Here is a 21313-nt window from a genome sequence, read left to right on the forward strand (position 1 = left end):
TTAAGAGCAATTGCCAACAAACTAAGAAAACCAAATAATTTCTCTGTAGTGAAATAAGGCAAATAAATATAACCACAAATTGTGCAAAAACTTAAAAACTTTGTAGCCACTGGCTAGCAAGTTTTTATTGTATTGTGAAGTGAGAGGTAGTCGAGTGAGAGAGTTTTGCATAGTGAAATATTTGTTGGTAACACCAATCATTTCGAATTGAAATTTAAAAAATGCATTCAAAAAAAGACTTCAAAGAAGCATCGATTCTCACTTGATACTCTCTGAATTCCATACATACTAAATCTGTGAAGCTCTCTTGATTTTGGTCTGGCGAAAACTAGTTGACTTAAGCAAGTGCACAAATACAAGACAGTAAATGTGTGCCCTCATCGATATCCAATACAAATAAAACTCGGAATGTGTTTAAAGGTAAATAAAAGTATGAAAAATGTGAAACAAACCAAATAATAATAAACTTCAGCACCATTGGGATCTGTGAGCGAAGTGGGAATTGTTGTTCGCAATCAAGCAAAAGCCAACATGATAAAGGGAAGCGAGACAGCGCTTGAGGAGTTGGTTAGAGATAGTAGAATGGAAGGGAGGTTGTGGGCTAGAAGGAAACTTATAAGTCTCGGACAGAGAGTCAGAGTGCGCAAAACGGGCGACAAACTTTGTCCAGGCAAAAGTGCTTGGAATGCAACAATGAATTCCTTAAGATGTATTGGATTGCAGACAATCAGACTCCAGACAGCAGATTACAGCCTGCAGACTAAAGTAAATTCAAAGTGATGCCTCATGAAATAAAGTTAATAAAGTGGATAGTGCAAAACACGCTCCATATGCAGACGTTCAGTGAATTACTTACAACTGAGTTTGTCTTGAACAAAAAGACAGAAAAGTAAAAAAGAAAAACAACCATTGCAATAGGAAATGTTTCGGCAACAACTTAAAAGTTGATGACCAGACCAGTTGATTCACCAGTCAATCAAAATGCTTCAGAACCGGCAATAAGTTGCTTCAAACTTGGGCGACTTGCAGTCGACTGACTTCCCACTTAGATGGATGGATTACTTTAAATGCCAGACACATAACAGCATCGCAGCATATAATGCAACATGCATACTAAGAATCTCGGATGTGGTTATCAAAGTCGCTAGCAATGTAAACGATTAGGATTATGCAATTTGTACTTGGGCATTGGCAATCAGAGTGTGCTCATTATATAAATATTTTATTCCTGGTCTCCGTAAAGAACAATTGTATTGGAAGTCAAAGTTTTTGTCAGATTATTACTCCTGATTTGTGTTTAACCTATGACATATTTTATATAGAACATTATTACTTCGTCCGCTAAACAAGTTTCCAATTTCAATTGGTAACACACATTAGAAAATGGTGAAATTATTATTAAATAATAAAAGAAAATGTTTGAAAATCCTTGGAAACTGTAATTTATTTATCAATGTTAAAAAGCTCTATTGAGTTACCAATTATAGTTAATGCTTATACACCGGTACGATGGAACCAACCATAGCGCCAGCTGGTTGCTTCGGGATAGTTGTATCTTTTATCTGGGGAGCGGTCATAGCGCGTCTCTAAGTATGTGACCCGATGTCCATTCCGTAGCAACTGCAGCTCATCATTTGGTACAGACTTCATGGGATTGCGGCAGTCAGCAAAGTGGCGTTTCTCTTCCCGGGATAGATCATAATCGAAGATTTTGGAGGAGGAAGGTCGAAAGACGCGAGTGGTGGACACAAAGGGACGAGAATGTTTGTTAACTGTAACAGTTCCCTTACGGCCATTTGATGCTGAGCAACCTAGCTTGGAATTCAATTGGACGTTACGTCCAGTTGAAGGCGGGGATTTGTTCAGCAACTTTTGTGTATTTTGTTGATCGGGTTTGGCTGAGTGCTGCGTTGACTTTGGCTCCACCTTCTTTGCATTGGACTGATTTGGAGACGGCAGCAATCTTACTCTGGCTGTTATTTTGGCACACTTGGCTTTACAAGTTGCTGTTGATGTGCTTCTTGGCGGGATTGCTTGGGAGGAAAAGCTGCTACGTCCATTTTGGAATTTCGTCGTTACTTCTTTATTTTGAGATTTAAACATTGTTCGATTGCTTGGATGTGTTTAACATATGTTGTATTCATACAAATGAAATAGAATCTCAATATTTTTTAAAGATTTATTTTTGCCATAAGAGTAAACAAATATATGTATTTGGTAACTACCAAAAGCCGGAAGATTTACCCCCTGGTGGATTGTGTACTTTGATAGAGGAACGAACTCCTGCGGTGTCCAGTTCCTCTGCAATAAAGTGACATTTTTTTACTTACTGTATTCCCAATAATTCACAACAAACTCACGGCTAATCGAGAATGAAGATTCCTGCAAATCCCGTTTACCATCAACACGCCCACGGCTTCCTTCAGGGGTGGTGGGAGTCGTTTTTCCGGAGAACATAACGGCAGGTGGTAGCTGAGAAGATACCTGAGCATCCAAATCGGCAACCCGACTGTTCCCATTGCTATTTTTCTGGTCCACCTGCTCCTCTTCCACCTTGCCCTCAAGACTATCATAAACAAATGCAGGTCTTAGGGGCGAGGGAATAAAACGCCCGAATCCTTCTGCGACACGAACTGAACCATTCTCAACGCAGATGCGTCCTCGTACCAACACATACTCTGGCACACCATGCACTGTCATACCCTTGAAAATAATAAAACAATTAGGAATCTGATTTGTTTAGTATTAAAGTGTGTGTTACCTCAAAGATATTAAAATCGCATGCATGGTGATGGGTATCCTTAGAAATGGTGCGTGTGGCCTGAGGATCCCAAATAACGATATCAGCATCGGAGCCAACAGCTAAAAGATAGTCGAAAATTTGTTATTAACATTTCTAATTAAAGGAAAAAGTTAACGGAGTATATATATGTATATACATATATAAGAATCATACCAATTCTTCCTTTTTGCGGATATATATTAAATATTCTTGCCGCGTTTGTACTAGTTATGGCGACGAATCGGCAGGGATCGAGGAGTCCACTGTGCACACCTCTTTCCCATACCAGCGACATACGATCTTCAACCCCGTTGACTCCATTCGGTATTTTCGTAAAATCGCCAAGGCCAAGCTCCTTCTGGCTCTTGTTGAAGGTGCAGTTATCGCTGCCTGTGGTTTGCAGATCATCGCTGTGAATATTCGAAATGATAAATTAATACAATTTAATAGTCAAACCAAATAATAAACTCGGCGTGAATTGGAATGTGTTAATATGAATGGGAATGGAAAGTAAATTATACAGTACGTACATACTATGATGAACTCTTCTGTGAGTGCGGCAAAGGATTTTCTGAACATTTCGGTATTTCAGACATAGTCGTTGCAGTAAATAGTGAATCATGATCTTACGTAAATGTTATAACAAAATGTTAACTGTAGTTAGGTTAACGTGAGCCAAAGTTAGTTCGAGTGAAAAGCTTAGGATTCCTTTGGACATCCTCACCTGGCCAATAATTTCATCATAAACTCGGGAGTTGTTTTGTCGGGTCTCAAAGGAGGACTGAGCACATGGGCAGCCGCATGTCCAAAGTGTTGGCAACGATAATGAGTGCCATCAGTTCCAAGCGCTGCCGCAAGGGTTTCACCGAATATGTATTTCTTGTTATAACGCTGACGAGCCCGGGCTAACTCGATGCCAGCCGATTTGCTCATAACGTGGACCACATAGAGTGGACAATCGACCTAAGAGGGATATGAATTGAACTCTTGTATCTTTGAGTTGCAACACACTTACTTGATGAGCCAAAATGCAGGCACGATGCACGGCTTCAGCCTCAACTTCCTCTTGACGCGATAGCTCGTGTCCTTCTGGACCTGTGACACCCTCGGCAAGTAAACGCGCGGCGTTCTTGGCGATAATATCTCCGTTCTCAGCATGTACCTGATGGGTATATGAAGTACTTTTAGTCGTAGTATATTTTGCTAAATACATCATTCACTTACCATGGCTACAGCTTTTAGTTCTCTAATGCGCTCGAATACATCCAAGAGATCTGAATCATTGAGCTGATAGAGACCCTTATAGGCCATGAATGTTTTAAAGGAATTGACGCCAAGCTCATTGCAAAGTATGCCTAACTCTTTGGACACCGATTTGGACCACCAAGTTATACCGACATGGAAGCCATAGTCACAACAAACCTTTGGATCGGCCCAAGAGCGCCACTTGTCATAGGCTTCAAGCATGGACTCGTTTTTATTTGGCAACACGAAATCAACTATTATAAGCCAAATTATTATTACAATTTCTAGTGTATATAGTGAAGTTTATATGCTCTTACTTATCATAGTTGTGCCACCAGCCACTGCAGCCTTTGTTCCATGATAGAAGCTATTTCAAAGGAAAATATTCTTAGGATTGTAAACCAAATAACTTTAAGGAGTACTTACTCATCTACAGCCACCGCATTGCCGAAGGGAAGCTGCATATGAGTATGAGGATCAATTCCGCCCGGGATAATTAATTTTCCACTGGCATCGATCGTACGCACTCCGCCGGGGACGGTTATATCTGCGGCAGGACCTATAAATCTGTACGAAACACATTATTTAATAAGATAATTGCTGAATCTTTGGATTTGTTGTTTATTTACTTTATGATGCCATCTTCAATGTAGACATCGGCTTTGAATGCTTTGTCATGATTGACAATCTCGCCGTTTTTAATGTAAACTCTGTTCTGAGCACTTTGCAAGTGTATCGGCACTTTTTTGACCGGGTTCGGACTACTCGCCATTATTCTTGACTCTGAAATTTACAAAAAAATCCGGTTTTTAGTATTTCGAATCATTAACTGGTCAACATTGAAAATTAATTTGTTCTTTTCGTGCTATTGTCGTTACTGTGATCAAAGTGCATAAGTTTTAGTTAGCTTGACCTGCTTGACTATATTATAGAATCATTCGTGATAACGTTGATTTTTCTACGATATTTGCCTAAACTTATTTTTGCAAACATTAACTTAAAAATAAGTTTTAGAGAAAGCTGAGGCAATATTTTATTCTGAGCAAGAATGTTTCTTGCAAAAACAATTTTTTGTTTTTAAATAAGTTTTGGCTCTCTAAGTATGTGTATTAAATTACGCATGAGGCTTTTTCTTTTTATTTTGAAGTGATTATTGTTTTATGTAGTAGCTTAACCCAGAAAAGGTCCAATCTACTCAAGCTTAATTTTACAAAGATTGCAGTCCTTTAAATTTTAGTTTTTAAAAATATGCATTGAAAGAAATGTAAAACATGTGCAGAACTGCAAACGTGGAAAATTAATTTCATTTTAATTTTTTTTGTCGATGTGGGACGTCTGGCGGAATTGTATTTTTCGGCATTGCTCTATATTGCAGAAACATAACATACATATATTATATACATATACATATGTATGTAGTATGTATTCGTAATAACAAGTGTTTGCATATGTATAAATAATCCCAAATTCAATCCAAATCACAAGTGTAAATTTGTTCAGTCATAGGTAGCATTTTATTAGATATTTGAGCATATAAATACATACAAATAAATATATGTATAGAGATATATAACATATGTACGTAGATAGATAGATATACTATGTATATAAATATAGAAATTTATTTGTATATACTTTTATTATGCTATTCCAGCTATTTAAAAAACAAGCGTAAAAAGTTTGTTTATACGTCAATAAATACACATGAACATAACAATTTCGGTATGGCTAAGCTCAAGAGCACTACAATAACAATTCTGGAAATATTGTGTATAAAAATATCTTACAGTACGAAAATGGAACTAATTTTCACAGTGCGACCCCATGCGAATGGCTTTGAAAACCACACGCAAACGTATATGCATCCATACGTAACATATAGTATATAGTATGTAATAAATACCTATGCATTTGCCCATTCGTTTGTCAAGTAATTGCAAAAAAATGGTTTTTCGCACTGATTTGAGCAAAACAAATTTTCTTTTGCTCATAAAGATTAAAGTGTATGACATACATTTATAACACTATGTATTGAAGCTATATATAACATACATATGTTTGTGAACACCAATAAACAATTTTACTGCGTCTATATATGCACGCATAGAAGAACTTTGTCGTATATATACTTTAATATACTATGCACATATAAAATTGATTGCGAAATTGATTAAACTACACTATAAAATGCACAGTAAATCATAATTAAAATTCATAAGTAATTAATTGCAAAAGATATGTTTTTAAAATTTACCGTTAACCTCTTATGATATTTTTTGATATGGATATTGCTGTGCACACCTCCACTTCGCTTTAAAATATGAATCAAATAAGACTAGAAGTGAAATGTTATTAACAGAAAACGATATTGTGCTCTAGGGGAACTGTTAGCCCTCTGTTAAATAGAGTGATCAACTCAACGGCGATAAGTCGATAATTTATCGAATTCAAAAGCTAAATTCAAATGTTATGAGGTTTATATTATGTGTAAACATTCTTCTCGTTAATCATTGTAAATGCCATTTTACATGTTACCGCAGAACGATAATCTCGAGAGAAGACAAGATTTACTTTTATATTCAATTTTGGTGGTAGTGTGAAAATATAAAGTGGATTATAAAGCGATAGCAGCCAGGCCACAGATACATTTTCCTTCAGTTTTTGTTAGCTGTTTTCATTCCATTGTTTGTTTATTTGTGCGCACAGCTTGAATCCACACAGGAAGCACAGAAGCACAAACTCAGCCAAGAACTATGGACCGCACGTCTGCCATAAAAACATCGCAGATATGTCGCCAGCCGTGAAATGTTTATATGCATGCGGGTCGGGTGTCGCCGTGTGTCCGACAGTTGCAATTGCTATGTTTGAATATAAAAAGGAAACTACATAAATGTAATGTGTTGTCGTCGTATTGATAGCTACCGAATTCCAAATCCAAATCCCATTCCATGCCATGTTTCTGTTGGCATTCAGTTGTTGCCAATAGCTTTAAAAGTTCTAGCAATTAATCTTTAAATAAGCTTTACTGACATTTTATTAAGGCAATGATTTAGTAGAATGCAATTAGTTTTTTTTTTCAATTACTTTCTGCGCTCAGGAGCAGAAATTCATTGAGGAAATTTAGATGTCGTCGCTGCTGTTGTTTTTGTTTTCACCTGTTCTCCTAGTAAATATAGAGTCATCATAAATTAGGAGTTACGTTTATTCTGTTCGCTCTTATTTTGTCTCAACGAGCGCAAAGCAATTTATGGTCATTCGAACGCAGCTTTAGCATTGCAATAGCAGCATAAAACTGTTCCCTTCTCTCGATTGCTTGCAAGTATTAAATAATAAATGTACAGAGAATTACTTAGCTGATTGTTAATTAAATTTCTATGTAGTTGCTTTTATTTCAAATGAAGCAAACTTCGCATTAATTTTGTTTTTGATGAAATATAATAGTAATTTACATTTTAGTTATTGAATTCAACTTTCTTTTCTTATTAAAGCAGTTGTCAAGTTGCAGCTGCAGTGACAGCTGAACTCACAATTTACTTGATGCATCTTGACCATTAGTAAAATTTATTTTCTCCCTTCGATTGTCTTGACACTCTCCCTGTTCATTGCTCAATTCACTCTCTATTTGCCATTCCCTTCTTTCAGCTTGCAATTTCCAATTTTAAAGTAACATTTTTATTTATCAAGAGCGTTGAAGCACCGCGCACCCATTGCCATTAATTTGTGAGGCATTTGTCGCCATTTGGCTTTTAGCTTGCCATCCAGATAACGAGAGGAAGTGGAACGGGAGGGAAGAGAAAGAGAGAGAGAGAAGAGGGAATTGAGCGATTCGTCTGTCTTACTGATTGCAGTTTAAAATGCGTTGCACTTTACAGCAATTGGATGCACTTTACTCTTCTCGTGGATGTTGCTCAGGAGCATGGTTGTAAATTCTCTTTAAAAGCGCAGTTTAATGCACATTTAGTCTTTAACCTTTAAATTTGTATATGTCATTAGCTATTATTAAAGCACGTTACAAGATTTTCTGCCTTCGATACTCTCACTCTTATGGTTAAATTGAATTATCGCTTAGAAGAGACCCTCGCCCAAAAAGGCAAGCAGAGGTTGGCGCCTAATTAGATTGGGTATTAGTATTAGTGAAAACCAATTTAAGAAGGCCGACACGTTGCAGGAAAAAACTTTCGATAGTTTTTGGCTAACTTTGTCGGCAAAGCCCGCGGTGCTTAGCTCAATAAGGCAATTGGGACGTATACATGACTGGACAGTCGATGAATTGGCATCCAGCTGCTGCTGTTGCTGCTACTGCTTCTGATCCTGAGACGTGTGCTCATAATAAGCTGCGTGTCTGCACAGCTGCCATGGGCAGCCGGGAACGCATCACGTCTGCGTCTATCAACTTGGATAACCAAAGCTAATGCTAAAGCCAGAGAGTCAGAACCAGAGTTACAGCCGGAGTGTAGGGTTCTTTCATAAACACAAACGACTTAATAACTGGAAAGTGGAATGGAGAAGGAGCAGGGAAGGACGTTAGTCAGTTCGTTGACACTAAATGGCACTTTAGTGGCTGCAAGAGTGCCTTACTGCAAAAGTACCTGAATACAGAGAAAAGTCAACAATGCCGTGCGTTGCTCGCTCGGTTTATTAAAAGGGCTCAGGCGAATGTCTGGGCGCTATTTGCAACAGCAGGTGAATCAGTTTCAGGCGCCATCCAATGTCCGCTTTTTGCTATCTCTCCTGCTGCGTTTACTTAAGTGACGCCTACTTTTTGCCTCCCTTCGCCATCTCGCCATCCAACCTATGAAAAAGCAGCCACTTTGACCCCGGCTCACCTCAAACTCACAGCCAAACATCGCATCTGCATTCAAAGATTTCTGAAGCGTATCTGTTGTTGGATGATTGTCGCGCTGCCAGCTGTGGAAAAAGTTCCAACCAGCGCCAAATAATGTTCTTGTTGTTCAACTCAAATGGAAATACTATTCAAAATATGGAGATGTAGTTTAACCAATGAATATTTCAAAACATTTCAATATCAACACACAAGTTGTTAAATGCACAAACTTTTGTCGTAATCTAATGTCACGCCAGCTGATAATTTTCTCGCAGTATTTGGCAGATGTTGATAATAACAAATTACAAAAGGCTTTTAATTAATAAGCGAATTTCTCCACACGTCAAGCAAAACACGAAAAATTTCGCTGCGGGGAAAAGACATACAATAAATGGCATATACTTAATTGTCACTTACCATTTACAGCTTCGCAATGCTGATCATTAATTTCCAGACAAAACGTTCAACTTGGAGTTGTGGAGTGTGTCTAAAGCGCTCGAAAAGAATACTTGAAATCGTGTTTATCCACTGTAGCACCCTTAACTTTTATTGGTCTTTAGTTGCGTTGACGGCAGCTTTCAGCTTTCAACGATGTGGCATGAGAAATGGAGATACAGCTGTATCTGTAGCTGTAGCTGAAGCTGGCGATAAAGCTGTAGTTAGAGGAGAGATAAGATGTGAGGCTAAATAAAGAAGGCGGAACAAGAAAAACAATAATCAACACCATTTGCCGCTACAAATTAAGCTTCGAGTAAACAAATCGAGCAAACTTCCATAAGACTTTCTCTCTTTTCATTGCTTTTCGTTCATGTTGCTGCCTTGTTTTATGTCGATAGCTTGTCTACACTTGCCCATGCTTTTTCCATTGTTGTTATTTCCTTTAATTTATACAGGCCTCAAGCAAATACCACGTATTATCTAAGACAACAATACAAATTCAACTTAAACACCTCTGATTAATAGGCATAAGACGTCAAAATATCAATAATCTAATAGAAAATAATAACTTAATGAATTCTTATCTTGACACTTGAATTTTTAAATTGTTTATTCTGTGCTTTTATTAAGAAGGGGAAAATTGAGTTTATTGGTTTTGTGTAAAGTGAAAATTATTTTACAGCTTGAAGCAGCGACTTCCGACCCCAAAAAGTAGTACAAACATTTTTATAATTAAGCAAAAGATTGTAAAATATACTATAAGAGCTATGTATTCCAAATTCGCTGTAAAAGTTACTGTATTCATTACGCAGACTAAGTTTATTTAGCATTTTAGGTTCATAGTCTTTACGTCCATAAATTGCCAAAGTCCTTTCCAAGAGACGTTTTAAATCAATTGAACAGTAGGTGACTATGATATTATGGTTAATTAAAAACGTTATAGCTTAAATTACTGCAAAGCAACTCTAAGCTTTTAATGAATAGTATTATTTGCTTCTTATTTATTAAAATGGAATATTATTAAAATCAAGGATGCCATCTCGTATCTTTAGTTACAGGCGAACTTTTGAAGAGTAGCTAATAATATTAAGTTCATTCCTAATTTGTGCAATACTTGTATCTCGGCAGTGTGTTCAAGGAGCGAAATTTAAAAGTAATTTATATAATTTTTGGTATAATTAATAATTTTTAATAATTTTGTTTCATTTACCACGAGTGTGTTGAGTTGTTTAATCTGTAAGTCGGTAGAAACAGGTTTAGATATAATACAAATAGAAATCATTTCCATGATAACCAAATTATTATTGCTCATTTCGTGATTAGGACAAGCTAATGCAGGTTAATCCCCAGTTCTTCTAAAAATAAACACAAAAACCTCAACGGAGAGAATAACTACGAAAAGTCAAAAATGAGAAGTGAACAGACCCTAATTATCGTAAACTCCCAACCGGAGTAAATAGTAAATACACCAATCAAAATTACAGCAACAATTTTAAAATGTATTGCAATGATTTTTTGCTCTGGGCTTAACAAATGTAAACATGAATTTAGATTCTATAAATTATTTTTATTACTAATTGATTAATTCCATGTTGATATATGAAATGCTGCAGCTTATTTAATTATAGCCACAATGAAATCATCTCATTAAATGAATTAAATAACCAATCGAATCGATATGTTGACAGTTATTTCATTTAATTGTCGATTTGACGTCGCTTCGCTTCGAATGCGAGAATGTTTAATTTATTCAGCTATTGCCTTCAAGGGAAAAGTACGCAGAGCGCATGGAAATGCGGAAAAGGTGAAAAGGTGCAATCTAACCGCATTTACCATTGGTATTGCGAAAATGTTTAGCCGGAGGGAATTGCAATTTATTTAATATGATGGGAAAAAGTTTGAAATAATTAAATTGTGTAGAATTATATTTATTGTTCATATGCGTAGCGCTTTGATGCGTTTTGCAATTTATTTATTTGGCAGTTGAATGTTGGACAGAATGAACAGACGTGTTCAGGAATCGGGGATACAAGCATTTCATGACGCTGCAGCCAGGACGTTGGCACGTGTTTAATCCTACTAAGTATGCCGCCAAGCATTCGAACCTTGGTCACACGACCTCAGACACACGGTTGTCATAAAATGTTAAATATAAATTTATGGCGGGCAGTGCGTTTGTAGCATACTAAACACAATGATGCTGAGGGCTCAGGATTCAGGACTCGAAAGCACATTAGCCAAATGAAGCTGTTTCGATTATCGTTTCAATGCTTCAGATTGGTTCTATTGTTATTTGTATTTTAGGGAACATTTCGGCACTAAATGTGCCATGATGACATGATTTGGTTACAATTTTCACAGGTGATGAAATCTCATTTACATGGCGCGTACACTGAAAAAAAACAGTTTCTAAGACCAAGAACATTTATTTAAAAAATTATGTTTTTAAAATAGCACAAGATGTCTTATCATCTTAGATGAAATTGCTAAATCTAAGAAAATTAATCTAAATATACGAAATTCTTACAAGAATTCTTGAATCCACCGAAATTTCTACATTCTAGCTATCTTTCAGTGCATTCATTCGTAGCTCAGTTAGTCGATCTAAAGGTAACGATCCTGGGCTGAAATCCTCTGAGATTCAATAAGAATTTCGTAAGTACAATGTTCAATAATAAAATATATATATAGTAGGGAACGGCATAATTTCGCATACTTAGTCAAAAAAAAAACTATCAAATATAATATAAACATATTTTGGTCTTAAAATTATATGATTTTTACCCCTATTAATAAGAACTAGGCTTTATATGAAAAGTTTTTGAAATCAAGATTTGTTCTTTTATTTCTACATTTTCATGTTGTTTACACACTTTTTAGAAGAAAATTCTTAGTAAATTTTTTTTCGGTGTAATGTCAAATGTTGTGAATTAGTCGAATTCTAGTTATTGTTGAAATTAAATTCAATTGCAAATCAAAATTCACTCGTATAAATCTAAATCCAATGTATAGTTATTGCCATGTCAAGTCGCTATGATGGTGCCGTGACAATTTTCTCCCCCGACGGACACCTGTTACAGGTGGAATACGCTCAGGAGGCAGTTCGCAGGGGTTCAACAGTGGTATTTATTCGTGTGATAATCATTTGATGGTTACTAATTGGGTTCGCTTAGGTCGGATTGTGCACAAGGAATTGCATAGTGCTGGGAGTGGAGAAAAAGGCTGTCGATCCACTGCAAGTCGAGAGGGCGACACATAAAATTAAAAAACTTGACGATCATTTGATAATTACTTTTGCTGGTCTTACGGCCGATGCTCGAGTGCTCATTAATCGTGCCCAGATTGAGGCTCAAATGCATTGCCTAAACCGGGAGAGACCAGCGTCTGTGGAATACATTACACGGTAATGGGAATTAATTCAGTTTGGTGTTCATTATGCTAATGGCATCACTCGCCACAGATACATTGCCAAATTAAAACAACAGAATTCCCATACGAATGGACTGCGTCCATACGGTGTCTCCTGCATCATAGGTGGCTTCGATGTGGATGGAAAGCCGCATTTGTTCCAGACCGAGCCTTCGGGAATCTATTACGAGTGGCAGGCCAACTCAACGGGGCGATTGGGCCAAGCAGTCAGAACGTACATTGAGAAGAATCGCAGTGCGATGATTAACGCCCCCAATGAGGTAGAAGCCGTCAAGCAGATGGTGCGCACCTTGCATTTGTCCACATCATTGGGTCCGAGTTTCTTCGAAGTGGTTGTGCTGAAGCACAACGAGCCGATGACCAAAGTTGCCCCCGAGATGATAGCCTACATGGTTCAGCTCATTAAGCAGGAGGTTGCCGAGGAGGAGGCTAAGCAAAAGCAGCAACAGCGCACCGCGGCGACTTGATTTGGAGAGCGATTTAGTTAACCTTTCGGTCCAATCAAGACTTCATGAAAGTTCTTTTTTTTTGTTCTCTCTCGGCAATTTAATTTTAACCTCTCTCTTTCTCTTTCCGTATTTGGCTCATTCTCAAGGGATGCTTGCGGAATATGCCAACTGCAAGCTGGCAAGGGTATGGGAAAGGTAGATGAGGGAAAGTAATCAGCACGAAAAATGTGTAAAGTGAGCAAATCACTTAATTTGCCTCAAGGGCATGTTTATATACTTCATCGCATCGTCCATCGTCCATCGTCCATCGTCCTCACAACGCTCAAATTCCTTGACCATTTCAGATGGACGCTATCTTAACTTGGCCAGCTTTTATGTGCAGGCAACGGGATGGCAAAAGACGAGTTAGAAACTTTTAAGTGAAAATGGGAATTGAATTTACGCCAAAATTGAACACCCAAACACACACAATTATACATATAGTATATGGATATATATAGTGCGAGTATTGGCAGTTTGTGTTGGCTTCAATATTTTCAACCTATGCTTACTCACAACTCACAAAATTCAGCCCGAAGTGCCATTTGTAACGTGTTTATTTAGTTGAAGCAAGCGTTTTAATCAAATGTATGCCCTGGGTAATGTCCGCACTATGACTGAGAGAATGTTCGAACCCGAAATCTATGATGGAAAGTTTGTGTTCGAGTGCGCGTATTTCCAATTCCGTGAAAATTCAGTTAATATTATCGAAGTTGCTCTAATAAACTTTAGATATTTATCAATTATCTGGCAGCAACAGAAAACTTGTATGCATTAGATTGATATCTGACTCTGCAATTAAACTGTTGTCCATCTAATAGTGAAACTTTAAGTGCGCGGATCATACAAAGTTTCTTAAAAATATCAAATGTTAAATTATAAATACAAATTTTTAGGGCTGAAATTAAATTCTTCATATGTATTTTATTTGTCTTTTAATTTCACATCCTTACGGTTTCGTTCCCCTCGTTAACTAGGGCTGTAACCTATACTAACATTAAAGTTTAAACTACAGTTCATATGAAAAAGAATACAAACATACCTACCCATAGTAAATAAACAATAATTGTGAATTATCGATCTGACACTGTTCATAAATATGAATATTCAGAATACATTTTGCTGGCATATTTATGAACAGTGAGTGAAGCTTTTACCAAAACTTTAATTTTACATTCCTTAACACAGGTTTCAAAAATAATATTAGAAAGGCTTTTGTATAGTACATAAGAAAGTAGTTATGTTTCTTCATAAATTCTAAATTTTTAATTTGAAATAATTAAATTCAGGAATCACATAGACTTTAGTTATTAAATTTTTTTAAAAAAATCGTGGCTTTAAAAACAATTGGTATTCCCTTATTTTTATTTGCGTGGGCGGAACAATTATGGTGTGCAACAATATCGTCTCTGATCTCTGTAGGTAACGGCTGTTAACGCTCATCAAGAATATTTACACGGAGATGATTCCTTCGGCCTGCAACATACATTTCCTGTTGGGACAACACTATAATACCCTTTATATGGCATGGGTAGCGGGAATTTTCATACCGTTTTTGCCGCCTTGCTTACGTGAGCATACCAACGAGCTAGTGCAGAGTCTGCACTTCAGACCACAATATAACTTAAATCATATAGTCCAATACGTCATTCCTGTATTATTATTTAGAGTACAGAAACTCCCTTTGACTCTGCCCTTGCTGCTCCACTTGCCACTTGCCACTTGCCACTCATTTACTTTGTCGAGTGTCAAGTGCCGAGTGGGGCGGAGTAACAATGTTGAGTTTGCAGTGGAGTTGTGCTCTGCATTCCCGGCTTTCGGTCGCCTGTGAGTATTTTGCTTGGTGTTTTCTCTTCCTGTTTCACTCATACTTTTCACAGTTAATTTCATTAAGTAATTTTTCATACTGGAACTTTTATTGAGTTTTAAACAGGCAGAGGCACAACGTGAAGGGCACAGAGAAGGAAAAAAGGGGAAAGCAAACAGTTGGTCAGACTGAGAATGAGACTGAGAAAATTCTACCATTACAAATGCGGAGTGCTTGGTTTTACTCGTATATAATGTACTTTATACGTTTTGTTCCCGTATTTCGTTCAACTTGTTTTCCTTTTCTTTTGTCCCTCGAGACATTTTCTGCACTTCCATTCACTTATTTTACGCCTTTTGTTTGTATGCACTTGTTGCGTTTGCTTTTGTATTTGCCATTTTAATACCCTATGTTCTTTTGCTAAGATGAGGATAAAGGTTTATACGAAAGAAGTTAAACTTATTTTATAAAGGATATTTTTTTGTCAATGGCAATATTTCAATTTAGGGGCATATTTTTAATAAATATTTAAATCAATATAACTATTTAAACAACTTGTGTGAAGTGGACCAAAACAAATCTCTACTAAGTATTGTTAAGTCGAGAACACACAATGAGAACGACGTGTTATTCTTGTCCTTGTTTAGTTCTTCTTTGTTGTTATTGTTGTTGTCGTTTAGTGAGATTTACTTTTATTCATTATTTAACCGCTTCATAGTTAAACAATTTGCATTGTGGGCTTTTCATTTCAGTTTTGCCATTTTAATTAATAAAACAATAAATAAAATGAAATTCATAATTTCTTTGTCAACAGTTTTGCACTTAACTGATTACGTATTAAATCGTATCTACACTATTTGCACAAACTTTGCTGTTATATTTATCAAGATTCGTCAGAGCGAAATTGTTCAAACTAAAACTAAAATCAATAGCAGAATAATATGAGAACATGCTACCACGATTCGGATTGCAATTTACGTTTATATTTTGAAATGTTATTTACGCACATTTCGTTAGGAAAACAATGAAGCTCGCTGTGGTTTGCGATTTCTATAACAAGAAATTGGATTTACGTATTTGTTTGTCTATCAGTAACATTCATTTTGCTCTATGTCAATAAGCAATGCAAAACTATATAGACCAAGAATAATTTCACCAAAATGTTGGTGGAATATTGGATAAATGCAAGCTTTAAATGAATTCAACTGAAAAGAAGTAAAATCTGGTTTAGGTAAAGAATACACAATTTAAACATCAATCGTCTGGCACAAAGTGACCACTGCAAATGAGTTAACTTTGGCGGCTGTCTAAACTTTCATAACTTTGCAAAGTCGATGCGGATCGCTGCGTTAATTGGAGCTGTGAGCTTCACTAACTGCCAAAGCGCTCAAAAAACTCCGCAGAATACAAAGTCCAACAACGTCTGATTAACCCGTTGGGGAGCTCGTCTTCAAGTTTGTGGAAGAGCAAAAAAAAATCGGAGCGTAATTACGATGATGAGATTCGCCGGGGCAGGCTTCAAATGAGAAGGTGACCCGTCCCCTCTTGGTCCGTCTAAGAGTTTATCAGCCGCATTGGGTCAAATTAAGTTAGGTGCAGTGGGACGCATCGATGTGGCGCCCTCTAATAAGCTAAATGAAAACAAAAATGTCAGCCGCTCATGAAGCGTGTCAGTCTGTTGGTTAGTTAGTCATCCAGTCAGTCAGTCAGTCAGTCAGTCAGCCAGTCGCCGATGGGCGTCAAAAGCAACCTAATAACTTGACTCACGTAATAATTGGAATTTATGAGTCATTTTCCTTTGGCACTTGTCCTTTGAGCCACTTTGGGTCTTTGGTCCATTGGAGGAGGATGTTCGGTTACACTTCACTCACAGCTCTTGAACTTTGACTTGTGCTAAACAAAGCGCGTAATGCACACCGCATACCGAGTGCCAAGGCAAGGGTTATATTCCTAGACCCTTTGCCCAATACTATGCTCTGTCGAGCGGTGACTAAATGCCAAAGAGGAGAGAGAAAGGGAAAAGTAAAAGTTTGCGCCAAGTTAAAGTGCTTTTAAAAAACCATTAACGTCATTTCCTGCACTGTCTCTGTGCGAACGTCACAACTTCAGGTCAACTATAAATAAAAATCAGTATGTGTTGTGGTTTAATGCCATCTATATTGTGCTTTACTGATATTGGTACTAAAAGGTACTATCATTTGAGATTGTACCATGAATTTGGGATACGATTACAAAAATATTTTCCAATCGAGTTGATTTTTATATCTTCTGGTTAATGGGCTTATCTTGACCCGCAATGGTTTTCTGTTTTCGCTCTACACTAAGAAGATTTGGTGTCCAATATTGTGTTAGATCCGGCAATCTGGTCGGTTTTTCTTGTACAGCAATGGATTGTTTCTCTGGATATTCTATTTTCTTTACAGAATCCGATTCATTTGTATTTAAATAGCGAGTCAGATCGGGTAACTTTGAATTCGATAATTTGGAAGATGGCACTTTATGGCTTTCTTTTGATTGTAGAGTATCCTCTAGTGTTGAGTGTGATCTTACAGCCAGACGGCATGCAGAACCCGGAGAATTCGCAGATCTCTTTTGTAGTAGAGTATTCGATTTTTTATCAGCTCGATTTGGTAAGCAGCTTGGAACCGATATAATTGAATGAGTCTGTAGCTTTCTCGATCTTTTTTGCTTTGTCGAGACTTTTGCAACTAATGACCTGGAAATTCCATCCCGCTTTGAGTCCGGCAAAAGATCTACACCTCCAGGTTCCCTTTTATTTTCAATACATGATGTTGATTCTTTCTTTGCAATAGAAATCGGCTCTTCTAGTTTCTCAGTATCAATATCAATATTACTTGGTGATTCTGAAGGGATACATGACAATGAGGGAATTCCTCTGTATTGCTGACACTTAACGAGACCACTTTGGACACATGGTTTAAATGGTTGCTCCTCGGATGCCATTTTAGTTATTGTAATGCAGTTGTCAAATATAGAATGGCGCTTCTTCTCATTTTCCTTTCGGCATTTTTCCCTATGTTCGTATTTCCTGTAGGCTAACTCCGCCTTGGAGAAATAACCTGGCCAGCAATCGTCACGACTTGTATTTCTGCGAATCATCTGACCCTCGGGTGTCATGTCTAATTGATTATCGCGTTGATAACGCTCCGCGGCCTTGGCCAGAGGAAACATTGGTCGTCCAACTTCCTGGCAATCCTTCATAGTATCAACCATTTCGTTAAAGAAGTCCACATCATCCTGAAGATGAGGATCCTCCTCACAAGCAGTCATACGCATAAGCTCATCCTGTCGTTGCTGTAGGAATTGCTGTCGCTGACCATAAAGAACCTGCCGCAAATCGGCGGTCACTTTGTCCTTTTGCACCTTCTCAGCGTCAAAGAACTTTTTGTTTGTCTCATCGTTTTTGTATCGCGTGGCGATTTCAAAGCGTCGTACCTCCGCATCGCGAAGTTTCTTCTCGACTCGTTGTCTTCGTTCTTCTTGCTCGTAGGCTCGACGCTGTTTGGCAAGTTCTTCTTGGTGACATTTGCGTGCAGCTTCGTCCTGATTCTCCTTTGCCTGAGACTCTGCTTCTATTGCGGCTTGTACCTCTTCTCTTTTCCGTTTGCCCTCTTGATGCAGCCGACAAACTTGCTTAGCTCGCTCTTCTTTGACTCGAATATGGCTGGCACGCATGTTTAAGATTTGTTTGTTATAGCGCTTATCAAGATTGCGCTGTGCTACCCGATTAACACATTGTATTCTATGATCAATTTGATCGCATATTTTCTCAACTATGAAACAGAATTTATTATAATACATTTGTTGACATAGATATTTACTTACATTTGACTTTCTCTGCTTTCTCCTTGAGAGCATCCTTATAGGCAAGTCGACAGAGCTCGCGTTTTCTTGCCGCGATCGCCTTGGCAGCCCTGTCCTCGATCTCATTCTGGCACTTGAGTTTTTCCCGCTCAGCCATTGCGTCGTTAACCTCCTGCTTCTTTTCGTCGAGCTTGCGTTGTCGTCGCTCTTCGAGATCCCGTAAGAAATATGTACGCAAGGCGAGCGATTTTTCCTTTTCCTGAGCTTTAATCTGCTCTTCGGAACTATGACCGAAAGGAATTAACACCTCGGGGCACTGCTGATCTTCCAAATGCTTCTGGCGCAATGCGTCCTGAGCAATTTCCTGTTTGATTGACTCGTCATAATGACGGTGCTTGATTAATTCGCTCTCGAGAAGAGCCTGACGCAGTGCACGAGGACCGGGCTTCATCAGATGCAATATTTGATTGGCACGCATAATCCTTTCCTTACGAAGTTCATCTAGCAGAACTTGTGCCCGCAAATCTTTGGTCTCTTCGGCAAGAGCTTTATCTCTGGCTGCCTGCATCACATCATCGTCATTGGCCTGGTGACTCTCGAGGTTGATGAAGCATTTACAAAGAGCATCATTGCCATCCTTGAGATACTGCTTATATCGCTGCTCCTCCTCGACGGCAGCCAACATTTCCCGTTTATCGTCCTGCCTCGATCTGGATAAAATTGCTTCGAATCGCTTGGAAGACAAAACGGTGGGCCGAAATCCCAAATGTTTTCGCACAAATTCTTTGTGGCCGGCTTGGGCCCTGCATGCCATGTTGAGTTTCATGATGAATTAATTATTGGAAAAGTGTTTCTCGGTTTTTACGAGTGTTGGCCTTAAATTTTGCAAGTGCGCAGAAATGTCAATTAAAAATGTGTTGTTATGTTTGTTGTGTTCTTTTTTTTATTTGTTTAACCAATTAGTACAGGCTTTAATTTACGCAAGTGTGCAGAAAAGCCAAATAAAATTAACTACAATAATTGTGTGTAATTGTGTTGTGTAGCTTTTTTTTTCTTACTGTTATAGTGTTTGTTGAGCATGTGTTCTGTTTAAACATGTTGATTTGTTTTGCGAATCCTACTGCTTCCAAAAATTTCATTTATTTTGGTTGCGAAGAAACTGAAAGATCTTCATGGTATATTTTTGTATTTTATTATATCAAAGATGCTATTTGTAATATTTATCCATTAACAAAATACTACATACAATAATACTACTTATACTATATTCATTATAAATTGGTATATTTTTGTGTGAAGTCACTTTTCAAATTGAAGAGCGATTATCTCAAACTTGAACACACTCGACTGAAGCTTACTTATTTGTCAAAGAGTGGTAAGAGATATTTGAAAGTCGAGCACATTCGACAACAGCTGAAATTGAAAAATACCCGTAAAGTCCTGGATACATACTTTACTTAATCTTTCTTACTTGTTCATTTAAATAAATGCTCCTTAAAAGTCACCAAGTCAATTGCTTCAGACAAGGCAGAGGTAAAACTTTTTCCTTTGGCTGTTCCGTTTGTCCATTTACTTGACTGGCCCCAAAATTGGATAAACCTCAATTAGTGTTTTTTGCCTGTTTAATCAAATTAGGTAAAACCTTGGCAGGATGTTCGATTGGTAGAGTGGGAGATGGCAGAATAAATGTAGGTTAAAGTGCAGCTGGAGGTAGACTACAGCCAACGACAAAATGCTGCACAGTCCAATTCCCAGCTGGCGGAAAATTATACAAAAAATAAAGGAAAAAAAAAATTAAATGAGAATAAGAGGCGGGAAAGCTAAGGAAAAACAGAGAACCGCCGAGCAAAGTTGACTTTCATTCGAAAAGTTTTTGTGAAAATCGCTGGGCGTGAATTTGTGCACGCAAAATATTGCGTTTGCTCCGATTCTGTTCCAGTTTCTGCTCGGGCTCCAACTGCGGCATGGCAAAAGCCGAAGGGGAGCGTTTGCCGTGATCCTATGCCAAACACCGGCGATTATTGTTACAAAATGCAGCGGGCCATGTAATTTTTTGGCAAGGAACACGTAGAGGGACTCAAAAATGAGAATTCAGACTCACATTCTGATTCAGATTTAGATTCAAATTGCCCAAAGAAGCAATCGTCGTTGTTCTGAACTTTTCAATGTGAAAGAGAAAGGGAATGGAACCTGCGGGATTCAAGGGGCGCAACATGCTGTGGAAGCTGTTCTGCGCTGTGCTGAGTTGAGCTGGGCGTCATTGTCTGCCACAGGCTTCTGAAAATTGTTTGGTGAAAATTAGTTTTTCAACTTTTCTCCGGTTCTTTTCCTTTTATTTTCATCTTTATTAATTTTTTCTGGCGTTGCCATTTCGTATGGAAAATGAAAATCTAAACGTAGCTTGCGAAATTAATTTGCAATTCGGTTTGGTTTATACATTGTTACTTTCCTCTCATTTAAGGGGCTAATAAAAA

General features: G+C 37.7%; 4 protein-coding genes across 5 annotated transcripts; 1 reads left to right on the forward strand and 3 right to left on the reverse strand.

Annotated features, from left to right (window-relative positions):
* Positions 1 to 1418: 1418 nt before the first annotated feature.
* Positions 1419 to 2149, reverse strand: LOC132793073 (uncharacterized). The gene has a single exon (XM_060802731.1). It carries the CDS (start codon positions 2101 to 2103, stop codon positions 1495 to 1497), a length of 609 nt encoding a protein of 202 aa, XP_060658714.1. The 5' UTR covers positions 2104 to 2149; the 3' UTR covers positions 1419 to 1494.
* A 16-nt stretch (positions 2150 to 2165) lies between these two features.
* LOC132793071 (dihydropyrimidinase-like) lies at positions 2166 to 6361 on the reverse strand. 2 transcript variants are annotated; one of them, XM_060802728.1, is made up of 11 exons: positions 6282 to 6361; positions 4657 to 4810; positions 4454 to 4594; positions 4345 to 4394; positions 4007 to 4281; positions 3798 to 3944; positions 3507 to 3745; positions 2957 to 3192; positions 2762 to 2862; positions 2361 to 2703; positions 2166 to 2301 (listed from the first exon to the last, which is right to left on the reverse strand). In XM_060802728.1, the coding sequence occupies exons 2-11, from the start codon at positions 4797 to 4799 to the stop codon at positions 2222 to 2224; spliced, it is 1755 nt and encodes a 584-aa protein (XP_060658711.1). In that variant the 5' UTR covers positions 4800 to 4810; positions 6282 to 6361; the 3' UTR covers positions 2166 to 2221. The 2 variants fall into 2 exon arrangements, with proteins under 2 accessions (XP_060658711.1, XP_060658712.1); XM_060802729.1 differs by having other exon boundaries at positions 6289 to 6352.
* A 5821-nt stretch (positions 6362 to 12182) lies between these two features.
* LOC132792585 (proteasome subunit alpha type-7-1B) lies at positions 12183 to 13287 on the forward strand. The gene is made up of 3 exons (XM_060802015.1): positions 12183 to 12412; positions 12464 to 12693; positions 12751 to 13287. The coding sequence occupies exons 1-3, from the start codon at positions 12311 to 12313 to the stop codon at positions 13184 to 13186; spliced, it is 768 nt and encodes a 255-aa protein (XP_060657998.1). The 5' UTR covers positions 12183 to 12310; the 3' UTR covers positions 13187 to 13287.
* A 3868-nt stretch (positions 13288 to 17155) lies between these two features.
* LOC132791809 (centrosomal protein of 164 kDa-like) lies at positions 17156 to 19932 on the reverse strand. The gene is made up of 2 exons (XM_060800891.1): positions 18861 to 19932; positions 17156 to 18808 (listed from the first exon to the last, which is right to left on the reverse strand). Exons 1-2 carry the CDS (start codon positions 19663 to 19665, stop codon positions 17274 to 17276), a joined length of 2340 nt encoding a protein of 779 aa, XP_060656874.1. The 5' UTR covers positions 19666 to 19932; the 3' UTR covers positions 17156 to 17273.
* Between the last annotated feature and the right edge of the window lie 1381 nt (positions 19933 to 21313).

This window comes from Drosophila nasuta, chromosome 3 (genome assembly GCF_023558535.2).
Source record: "Drosophila nasuta strain 15112-1781.00 chromosome 3, ASM2355853v1, whole genome shotgun sequence".
Taxonomy (NCBI): domain Eukaryota; kingdom Metazoa; phylum Arthropoda; class Insecta; order Diptera; family Drosophilidae; genus Drosophila; species Drosophila nasuta.

Excerpts from the sequence above, each read along its gene's own strand:
- LOC132793073 (XM_060802731.1), bottom strand. The coding sequence starts at position 2,103 with ATGTTTAAATCTCAAAATAAAGAAGTAACGACGAAATTCCAAAATGGA.
- LOC132793071 (XM_060802728.1), bottom strand. The coding sequence starts at position 4,799 with ATGGCGAGTAGTCCGAACCCGGTCAAAAAAGTGCCGATACACTTGCAA. Across the intron at positions 4,595-4,656 it reads ATTGAAGATGGCATCATAAA|ATTTATAGGTCCTGCCGCAG; the intron begins GTAAATAAACAA and ends TGTTTCGTACAG. Across the intron at positions 2,704-2,761 it reads GCGATTTTAATATCTTTGAG|GGTATGACAGTGCATGGTGT; the intron begins GTAACACACACT and ends ATTATTTTCAAG.
- LOC132792585 (XM_060802015.1), top strand. The coding sequence starts at position 12,311 with ATGTCAAGTCGCTATGATGGTGCCGTGACAATTTTCTCCCCCGACGGA. Across the intron at positions 12,413-12,463 it reads TTCGCAGGGGTTCAACAGTG|GTCGGATTGTGCACAAGGAA; the intron begins GTATTTATTCGT and ends GGGTTCGCTTAG. Across the intron at positions 12,694-12,750 it reads TCTGTGGAATACATTACACG|ATACATTGCCAAATTAAAAC; the intron begins GTAATGGGAATT and ends CACTCGCCACAG.
- LOC132791809 (XM_060800891.1), bottom strand. The coding sequence starts at position 19,665 with ATGAAACTCAACATGGCATGCAGGGCCCAAGCCGGCCACAAAGAATTT. Across the intron at positions 18,809-18,860 it reads GAAAGCAGAGAAAGTCAAAT|TTGAGAAAATATGCGATCAA; the intron begins GTAAGTAAATAT and ends TCTGTTTCATAG.